The following is a 10,664-nucleotide window of genomic DNA, read 5'->3' as shown; positions in this document are numbered from 1 at the left end:
TGTTACGCTAAAAGCATCGATAGGTAAGCCCGACAATGACATTTTTTTTTACAATCAGCGATCATCAATGACTACCTATCGAAATTAGCCAACACTAGTCACCTATTAGATTTTAAATCCAAACATTCAACAAACAAATGTACCTCCCCCACTCCATCTCTTTTTTGTTCCCATACCTCCTATTAGAAGTATTTTTGAATACCTTTTATCAAAAATACGTAGAAGAACGAGCACTAACATAATTATCGTTTTGTAAGTTTATTTTTGAAGTGGTTTTTTTACAGATAAATAAATTACATATTGCATTACAAACTGCTGACACATCAAAAAATTGTTCTCATATTTTGGTCTGCATCCTCTTTTCTTCTTCAAATGGTCCGCAATGATTGACAGCTTAGTGTTGACACCACCAAATGCGCGCTACACGAGAAGCGCGTGAGTATACAATTAACCAAACCTCGCGATATGTCTGTCAATTACTCATCACGTGTTGATTTTACTGTCAAAACAACAACACAAGGTAAATTTCCATTAAACTAAAATTTGGTGACTAATACAAAGATGATCTTACAGAACACAACAGTTTTCACACATTGCATTAATCAAATTCAGCGCTAAACCTCAAACTAAAAACAATAATTAAGCATAATTTCCTTCAGCGTGGAAGAATCTTGGCCTCAATCTTTATTTATTCAAAATGCGCTTTCGTGTTTACGCTCACAACTCAAATCGCGCTTTCATGCTTACGCGTATATCGCAGTGAAAATCAGCCAATTTTAAACTCACTGCAAGATCTGGCATTGCAGCCTTTTATACGTACTCGCACCAATTCTATCTACGCGCAGGTTAGACTATAATTTATGTAAAAACGGTATATTTACATCAAAACAAATTTTAAACTGAATTAAGCTCGGTTCACATTGAGATAGCTAACTCTTGCGTTACTTTTGATGCGTTAAAATTGGCGCCTAATGTGAGCGCTAGCAGGTGACAAAATGTTTTGATCAACATAATATTTGGAAATAAAGTCCATACTACATACCAATCTTCAACTTCTTTGCTTGCAGGCCAGTAAACTTTAAAACAAAATTCATTACGTGAAAACGAACCCTAAAACAAGATTAAAAAAATTGTTAAAAACACTATTTAACAAATGCTACTGCATACAAACTCTATTAATTTAGAAATTTAGCTTTCAATATCTTTAATGTTATATAAATTACCAGTAAATAGACATTTCAGTTTTCAGTTCAACCAATCAAATAACTCCAAATTATAAGGTTTACCAATCATAAACTCGAGTCGTAACATAAAAATTAATTTTAAAAACTACAGACTCATCTTGCTTCTATTCTCAAAAATACTTACAGGGTTCATGCAAATAGTATCAGAGTTGGTTATATTATACCCATCATACTTGTCTGCGCACACAACCTAAAATAAAATCAACACTAATAGTTATTGGTTATGCATTTGATGTGCAACCGTGTATACGAAACGCATATCATTTTTGAATTATAATCACTTACCAGATCTGGCAGAGGATACAGACGCAGCGCGTTATCGAACGCCCAATATGTCGGTCTTATGTTGAGTGGTAGCGGACACAAATGAGCTTGCGAGAGAATACTCTTGACAAACTAAAGAAAAAAATTCTTATTATGTCCATCCAACCATTTCTGCTACGCAAACACTACAAAGCTTTGTCCTTTGTCGCATTAAGTGCCCCTCTTAAAAAATCAATAAAAAAAATTGAAATAAACGCCAGCCCCATAGAGTGGCACAATTAACGCGTTTTTAAGTATAAAGAGGTTGAATTTTACCCTGGGTTTTAAACTCAATTTAAGGCCATAGAACATTGCCGACCAAAATTATTGCTATCAAAATTATTGTTATCAAAATTATTGTCATCAAAATTATTGATATCAAAATTATTGTTATCAAAATTATTGTTATCAAAATTATTGTTATCAAAATTATTGTTTCAAAATTATTGTTTCAAAATTATTGATATCAAAATTATTGTTTCAAAATTATTGTTTCAAAATTATTGATATCAAAATCAAAATTATTGTTTCAAAATTATTGCTGTCAAAATTATTGTTATCAAAATTATTGTTATCAAAATTATTGTTTCAAAATTATTGCTGTCAAAATTATTGTTATCAAAATTATTGTTATCAAAATTATTGCTGTCAAAATTATTGTTATCAAAATTATTGTTATCAAAATTATTGTTATCAAAATTATTGTTATTAAAATTATTGTTTCAAAATTATTGTTATTAAAATTATTGATATCAAAATTATTGCTATCAAAATTATTGTTTCAAAATTATTGTTATTAAAATTATTGATATCAAAATTATTGCTATCAAAATTATTGTCATCAAAATTATTGTTATCAAAATTATTGTTTCAAAATTATTGCTGTCAAAATTATTGTTATCAAAATTATTGTTATCAAAATTATTGTTTCAAAATTATTGCTGTCAAAATTATTGTTATCAAAATTATTGTTATCAAAATTATTGCTGTCAAAATTATTGTTATCAAAATTATTGCTATCAAAATTACTGTTATCAAAATTATTACGTCGTAATTTTATTGAGTTTTTGTTCTTATAATTGCATTAATATATGTTACAAGTCTCAAAAATTTATGTTGCAGAAAGAAAATATTGTTTATTTTATAAAATCGCAAATAGATAGTCATGGCAATACTTTATGACATCCTCAAACATTTAAAAGTTATATCACTAAATACAAAATGAAATGTTAAATTGTACCTTGTTTTCCACATGTGATTTAAATAAATGACCTGGGCGCTTTTTCTAGCACCTGTTTTTTAAAATTTTATAAATAAACGCCCTGGACATTTTTAGCATTTTTTTTTTAAAAATTTGATTTACATAAACGCATTTGACACCCGTTTTCAGTTAGACCTTCCTAATTTCAATAAAAATTACACAAATACTCACGTGATCTGGAATATTTTGAATATCAGAAGGTAAATATATACTATTTCGACACATCTTATTAATTATATCTTCGCGAAATATCACAATCTCCTGCGTACAATATTGAATTCTACAAAAAATATAATTATAGACATTTCCCAACATTTCACTTAGTTAGCACAGATAAAAAATTTACGATTAACTCTGTCCGAAATGTTAACTAAATTTTTGGAAAAATTGGGATCCGAACCCACGCACTTTAAACTTCCCGGTTTCAAGTGACAACTTTTCATGGGACGAACCACCTCTCCTAGATTTGGCTAATAGAACAATATTTGTTGACCATCAACACTTTAGGAGGTTATCTTTGAAGCATGTATTCGGAAATATTGGAAGAGAAAAAAAAACAACTTTATAAAATTAAAATCAAAGAATTTCATCGAAACAACAACAAGTTTGACAATCTATATTCTTATATTGCAAAACATTGCTGTAAATATATTACTGTAGTGTGAAACGAGCTGAAAGTTACGGTCAAACCCTATGTATAGACGAGTCTTAAAAAAATTTAACCAGAATATTATATTGCTCTAAAAACGTCTATAGTTTTTATGTCAGTATTAAAACAAAATTCGTGGGACAGAATATTCGTTAATCTTGAGAAATTAGTCTCTTTTGCCCAACATTTTTTGCCAATAAAGTATACATAAATTAACCTAAAGTGGGCGATCAATTAAAGAAAAAGGAGAAACGTTTTACCTGCATGGGTTCGTCGCAAACTGAGCGAACGGAATTTTTTCTCGAATTTCTTCAGTTAACAATTTCGATAGTGGTGGGCGCGGTAAGATATTCCCAGGACCAGGGTCTTGCGGACCGGGTATAAAGACAAATCGGCTCGTCTCGATTAATGATGTGAATTCTGCAACTATATCACCTATACGAAATAGTAATCAAGAAAAAATAATATATATTATCTTATAAGATAATTGCATTACGTAGGGTGGTGTCACACCTAACATTACGTTTTTTTCTTGTTATTGCCCGGAAGGGTAGAAAGTCATGCGAGTTTTCGCGAAATTAAATACCCGCGAATATTCTAAAATCCATTATTCGCAATAAAAAAACACGCAAAACATTGCAATATCATCAAATCGCAAAAATAAATACCTGCCAAAAACTTCCTGTGCATTATTAGGCCTTCTAAAAACAGTAACTTTTTTAAAAGTCTTTACAGCCTGTTGTAGGATTCTTATGGTAAGGACAAAACTTTTAGGTAGTAACAATATTTTCGAAATACAAATCGCTTTTAAACTTTTGATTTGACAATGTAATATTACGACAACTTTGCACACAACACTTACCTAAATCTTGAAAACATTTTCGTAACACAGATAAATGTTTTGATCCATAAGGTTGAGATAAGAAGTTTCCACATATGACAAACAAAGCTGGTGGCATCTGTGAGTAACCACTTAGCAATACTTTGAATTTATTTAGCACCTAAGAAAATAAAAAAGGAATGGAAGTGCAACTTTGGAGAACAAAAAGCGTAAAGAGAGAACGTTTTTAAGTTATAAGACATAAGAAGAAAAAGGGTGTATCAACTTAAAAGTTGATTTCAATTTTCTTGACATTTCTGATATTTTCCTGATGTTTTTTAACCAAAAATTTTTGAATTTTCTCCGCTACTTTTTCCTATAGCTATGTCTGATGAACTTGCTGACTTTTGAGGGAAGAAAAAAGAACCAAAGGATGAACTTAAGATAAAAAGTGATTTAAAAACATTATATTAAAATGAAAAACAGATTATATCACTATTTTATCACTATTTTGTTTAAAGCTTACCTCTCATCTGAAAATGTCAACACACAACATATATCTTATTTAAATATATAAACATGCTTTTACATAAATCAGGAAGATTGTAGTAACATTTCCTTATCCAACTAAAAAAAATTGAGCTTTCAATTCACGTGTACAAACATTTAATCATATACAAACAAGAAAAAGATACAACTTCGTTAATTTTTGGTATATTAGTACTAACACTCCAAAGACAATTTTTAAAGGTATACATAAAACCTACCTTAGGTTGGTCCAACCACAGATCAGACAGGAACACGAACATATTATTTTGATTTTCTTCATCTTGTTCTATCTTCTTTAACTTTTCCTAAAAAAGGATGATGCAATACATATTCAATGAAACAGTTAATCCTGATGCAGCTTTATTTAAAGGAAATGGTCATTTTTCCTAAACGTTGAACGTATTTTATCGTTTTTTTCTGAAAAATTATTGTCTTGGTACATTAACTAGCAGAAATACTTACTGAAGAAGCGACACAAGTTGTGGATGGTCCACCAAAAAAATTGATGCTACCAAAATAAGATCTAAACACACAAAGAACAAGACCAGTAAATGAAGGCATTCAGCTTAAGATTAAGAAAATATGAAGGCAGTAATATGCCAAAAACAGAAATTACAGATAATTGAAACTGCAATTCCTCCCCTGAAACGGTAAACGTTTCGATGACGAGATACACAAGCTGAAAGTGTAAAATTGGATCGCTATTTATAAAAATGGTAGCAGGGGGTATGTATCTTGCTATACATATGAAAACATTTCTTACCTTGTCATTTGTGCAGATTCACAAGGTGGGAATCCTAATGCAGTGACATGAAAAACTTGATCATCGTAACTACCTAGTGAAGCAAGAGATTGTACACAATGTTATTAACATGCAATGTCTTAATCATGGTTTAGCCTTGTTGCTGGGTTCTAGAAAACTTCGGAAATCTTAACACACCAAGTTAAACAAGAGTATTAAAAAATAAAAAGAACAAGAGAGTAGTTTTTATTTTTTACCTTCTGCCAAAACAAAACAATTTTCAGTAAATAAACCAGAATGAAACACGTACAAACGTATTGTTAAGGTCAAACTTTGAATTGCGGGAAAAGAAAACAGCCGCCTTGATTTTGCGTTCATTTGAACATTAATAAGGCATTAAAGAAGCATTGTTTTTTTTAAAAAAAAAGGATTTTTAAAAACTTACTGTAACAAAATTTAGGGGTTAAAACAAAAATTGTAATTTGACAAAAAAATAGTGAAAAAAGAATATTTAAAGATGTGTGGTGACAAGCAGGGTAACATGTCATCAATTAAAAAGGATATTGCTTTTGTTAAATTCAATTCCACTGCTCCAGTTGGATCTTCTAGGAAATACTTTCCCTTAAAAAATAAATAAGATTCTGTTTTTTCCTTTTTGCAATGTAAGGTCATAAATTGAAAAACATGCTTGTCATTTAATGATGAAGTATGAAAAGATATGTAATTGCCACAACACAGTACAAGTATTCCTACCTTAGCTTTAACAAAAAAAAAACTAAGCAAAAGTAAATTGACTCACTTCTTTTAAATGTGCGAGCATGCCTAGAACAATAATATCACCCAGACTTCCTGAACAACCCAAGAGATGTTCCACTGGTTTCAACTAAATGTCAAAAAAAATAAACACAAAATAAAAAGGAAAATAAAGAAACACAAAATAACTTTTCACCAGAGTCGTGAAAAGACAGTGCAAATAGCATGAGTTCTGTATTCAATAAACAGTTATCATATGAACCTTTCCAGTCTTGTGTTTAGGGTTAAAAACTCATAAAAAAGACATAAAAAATGAAAGAATGTACAAAAAGACGAGAGAAAACTTTGGACTTTTACACATAATGTTATCAAATGCTTTCTCCTCAAGTTTAAATTCTAATTTTACACACTATTGTACTTAAAAATACATATTGCAAAACTTATTGATAGTGAAGATAGCTCAAACATTATTATTACAACCAATTTAAAGAACAGTCTTTGGTAATTAAAGAAAGAGTCTTACCGAAAACTTGGAGCTTTTTCCTGATCCTGTAGCAGCAACTGTTGCTGGCATAAACAAATCATGATGTAATGCCCTCTAAATGTAAACAAAAACCTGATTCAAACTGATATACTAACCAACAATCAATAAAAAAACAATACACACTTAAATTGATCAAAAAAATACAAAAATAAATGTGCTAAAGATGCTGTACCTGATGTAAGATATTATATCTCTCAACAAACATATTTATTTTATCATCAAAAGTTCCATGCAAACACGCCTTTTGATTAGGATTTCTAAAATAGAAACAAGTTGGGATGTTTGCAAGAATGAAAATAACAAGTGATGTCATCGAAGGTGATGAATCACACAAAAAGAAAAATCCCTATGTAAGTCAAGGCAAGTCTAATTAACACTGCCTTTCTAATTCAAATTCTTTTGCGCCTGCAAAAAATTGTCAACGCAAAACTCTATTACACTGTTTCGCATTGGTACTTACTCATTTCAAGTCGGTATAAAAATGTTAATGTTAACGTGAATTTTTTTTTTATGATTCACCTTTTGGCGTCTGACGTCAGCAACACCTCGGCATTCACTTGGCCATTTGCCGTGTGCTGACATGATTTAGAAAGGCTTGAGGATTTTAAAATGAATCAAAATATTTTGAAATAATGTGTTATTCTTTTTTTTTTTGCTTCGTCAGTTATCTTGTATATTTTAAAGAAAAGGAGTTTAATGCATTTCAGCTACACGTAAGTACTTTATACATTCCAAGTTTTTTTTAAGCTAACTTAATCTGATTTCAAGGTTTTTAAAGTTCATAAAACCAATTATTTTATCAACTAAATTTGATGAAATAAAAATTTAGTTCTTTGATTTTCAAATGGAAATGTGCAAAAAGCAAGGCTATTCTCATCAACCTTACCTGGTTTTAAAAGTACTTTATAAAATTAGGAATGGAAATAAATGAGACAACAAAAATCATTATGGAGGTACTATGGGGGACAGGACTGGAGGAACTATTCATAATAAATAACACAATGTGAACCTTACGGTATAAATTTCTTTCTCTCAGAATTATAAATAAAACGAGGTAATCTAAAATGCAAAAAAATTAAATTACTTGACAGTAGAAACAGATAATGGTTTCACTATATTTTCATTGTTTTCTTACAGACATGAACATGTAATGTGACAGTTTTGTGTCCAACAAAAATTATTTTACAGAATAGGCATGCAACATTAATGCCACTGATAACATCAAGCACAGTTTTAAGATACTACATCGATTTAGTCAAAACAGTTTTAAAATGTTCAGGAACAATAAAAGCAAAAACTTTTACTCTAAACAAGAAAAAAATCATTTACTTGAAAACATCAACAATGTTGAATATCTTGTCCCTAAAACAAAAAGTAGTTATCTGTGTTCTTTCTACAACATCTTTAAAACTTAAAAATCAATTTTGTTAATTTCACTAGTATTTTGCTATACTACAAAAAGGAAACAGCCATTTATAAATATCCAGTGTTACAGCATTCAAGTTTGTTCAAGTTAGATAATTGTAGGTCATAACACAATACTTACCCTTCTTCATCACCCTCCTGATTACATTCGTTAATCGCTATCTCCACAACATCACGATCAACAAATGAAGTTTTTACTGCAAAGTAAATTAACAAAAACAATGCTAGTAAACCATGATTTTGGGTTATATCATTAATGTAACGTCAATATTTTAATTTAAATAATGAAGTCATTGGAATGCACTTAAGACTTTCAGGTCAAATAACAGGGACAGGTTGATGACATCATCAAAATGTTTAAACCTCAATATTTCAGCTAGGGTGTAAATCCAGAAATTTAAAAAATAGCCAAAAGAAAATTTCATCAAGATGGTCGTAGGTATTATTAAAATCTTATTTCTTCACAACTTGCACAAAATATGTAAGCCCCATATTCTGTTATTAAAATAATTAGCTCCTCGAAAAAATTGAGAAATTTGGGATAAATTTCAATTGGAAAATAGCCATTTAACAATTCCTGAGAATGCTGAATTACACCCTGTCTGCAATGTCTTGTCAAAAATAAGCTTTAAGATCTCTATGATGAGGGCAAAAGGGATAAGAATTTGTAAAGATTTTTTTTTTAAATTGGGGGACTTTTTCAAATTGGGGGACACCAAAATTATAAAACCCTTTTATCTCCTTAACTGTTCGTCAAAAGCACATTATTCTATACATTTTCTTCATCAGCGTTTTCAGCTCTACATAAAAGTATTGCAAGTATTTTTCATAGTAATATTGTTCTAAAATAAAACAATGTGCATATTACACCGTACAGGGTTGCTTTTGAACACAATCAATTATTCTTTCTAACCAGCCATCCAACTCATTGTGGTCTACCTCACTTAAAACTTCAACAAGTAACTTTGATGCTTCACTGAAAGATATAAAACATTCAGGGTAATATTATCAAAAAAAATTTTATGATTTTAGTTTTAAATCTTACTCAATATAAGAAGAGCATTGGTATACCTACTGAAACTTATAATATAATCACTTATAATATAATAGAATCAACAAAATAAACAATGGGGTGTGAATGTAAGCTTCCACTAACGTTCAACTCACATAAATAATTACTAGTATAACAGATGGTCTGTTATATGTTATATAAGGATGTAAGGAAAATAAACTTTTCTGTACTATAAAGTAATTAAAAAGAGCTTAATTTCTATCTTAATAAAGGATACTTTTTCTTAAATAAAAATATCATTAATTTTCATATCACAATATAAATACATGTTTTGCTGCACTAAAATGGCATTGTAGTCAGTTTAAAAACTACTGAAATAGACCATATCATGCTAAAAGTTGACGTATTTTGCTTGATAACTGTCAAAACAGGTTCGTAGAAGGTTAATATGATGCCTTAGTTTGCTTGAAAAGTGTCAAAACTGGACTGTAAAACAGCAGCATAGGTTGCTTGAAAAATATTGTTAAATTTTTAACAATAGTTTTGTGTGCAATTTTTATATTTTTTGTGTCATGTTTTGTTGAAAAATAATTTAGAATAAAATGTTGTCTCAAAACACGCTAAGTTATGAAAATATATATAAAAAACATTCGCATAAAACTTTTTTTAATATCAATAGTTTTCTGGGCAATTTATTGTACATATTCTTAATAATTGCTGTATTGTTTTATCGCAAAGCTTTTGTTAAATCACTCACAACATAGCTTTCACAAAGATCATAAGTTATTATAAACAAAACATTAAAGGGCTTTCAACTTGCAGGAAAAGTTTTGTATAGCACATATGCGGATGTTTACATTCAGACTCTATGATACATACCTGCGTAGGGACAAACCATTTATTTTAAAAGCAGTAACCACTTTGCTTCTTACTTGTGTATTTGCCATTATTTTATAGCCTGGAAATATTAATATTAGAAATTTTTAGAAAGAAAGTTTCATTTCACAGTTCCATAGACAAGTTAAGTTTGTTTTGATTTTCTACTTTACAGCAGTAAAATATTTCACTGTAAAATTTTAACTAATCAGAATGCAATCTTCAGTGCTTATTTTTTTAAAAAAACTAATTACTGAAAAGAATTTAAAATGACAGCCTGGTTTTTAAAACCCAGAGGAGTGCTTACATTCAATATTCCAAAATCACCACATTTTTTGTTTCTGGTGGAAATCAAAGGACATTTCGTAGTTAATTTTATGGCACCGTAGCTTAGTGGTTATAACTCTTGATTCCTTTGGCAGCAACTCAATACGTGCAAGTAAGTTTTATCATAGCCCCGAGTTAAGCCCATCCATGTGAGGAAAA

General features: G+C 29.8%; 1 protein-coding gene across 1 annotated transcript; it reads right to left on the bottom strand.

The window, feature by feature from the left end:
* Window positions 1–242: 242 nt before the first annotated feature.
* On the bottom strand, window positions 243–10,260 carry LOC130646957 (DNA polymerase epsilon subunit 2-like). The gene is made up of 20 exons (XM_057452640.1): window positions 10,182–10,260; window positions 9,166–9,266; window positions 8,412–8,487; window positions 8,195–8,227; window positions 7,880–7,924; window positions 7,038–7,122; window positions 6,845–6,919; window positions 6,368–6,451; window positions 6,133–6,189; window positions 5,826–5,874; window positions 5,590–5,662; window positions 5,289–5,349; window positions 5,045–5,131; window positions 4,320–4,458; window positions 3,718–3,892; window positions 2,980–3,088; window positions 1,530–1,640; window positions 1,369–1,434; window positions 1,043–1,110; window positions 243–499 (listed from the first exon to the last, which is right to left on the bottom strand). The coding sequence occupies exons 1-20, from the start codon at window positions 10,247–10,249 to the stop codon at window positions 484–486; spliced, it is 1,578 nt and encodes a 525-aa protein (XP_057308623.1). The 5' UTR covers window positions 10,250–10,260; the 3' UTR covers window positions 243–483.
* Between the last annotated feature and the right edge of the window lie 404 nt (window positions 10,261–10,664).

Source organism: Hydractinia symbiolongicarpus, chromosome 6, assembly GCF_029227915.1.
Source record: "Hydractinia symbiolongicarpus strain clone_291-10 chromosome 6, HSymV2.1, whole genome shotgun sequence".
NCBI classification, from domain to species: Eukaryota; Metazoa; Cnidaria; class Hydrozoa; order Anthoathecata; family Hydractiniidae; genus Hydractinia; species Hydractinia symbiolongicarpus.
The sequence above is the reverse complement of the archived record's forward strand: the minus strand, read 5'-3'. Positions and strand labels throughout refer to the sequence as shown.

Bases quoted from the DNA above. Each gene is read 5' to 3' on its own strand.
- LOC130646957 (XM_057452640.1), bottom strand. From the start codon at position 10,249: ATGGCAAATACACAAGTAAGAAGCAAAGTGGTTACTGCTTTTAAAATA. The intron at 5,350-5,589 runs GTAAGAAATGTT...TTGTGTGTTTAG, and splicing joins GAATCTGCACAAATGACAAG to ATCTTATTTTGGTAGCATCA. The intron at 3,089-3,717 runs GTAAAACGTTTC...TATTTTTTGTAG, and splicing joins TTTGCGACGAACCCATGCAG to AATTCAATATTGTACGCAGG.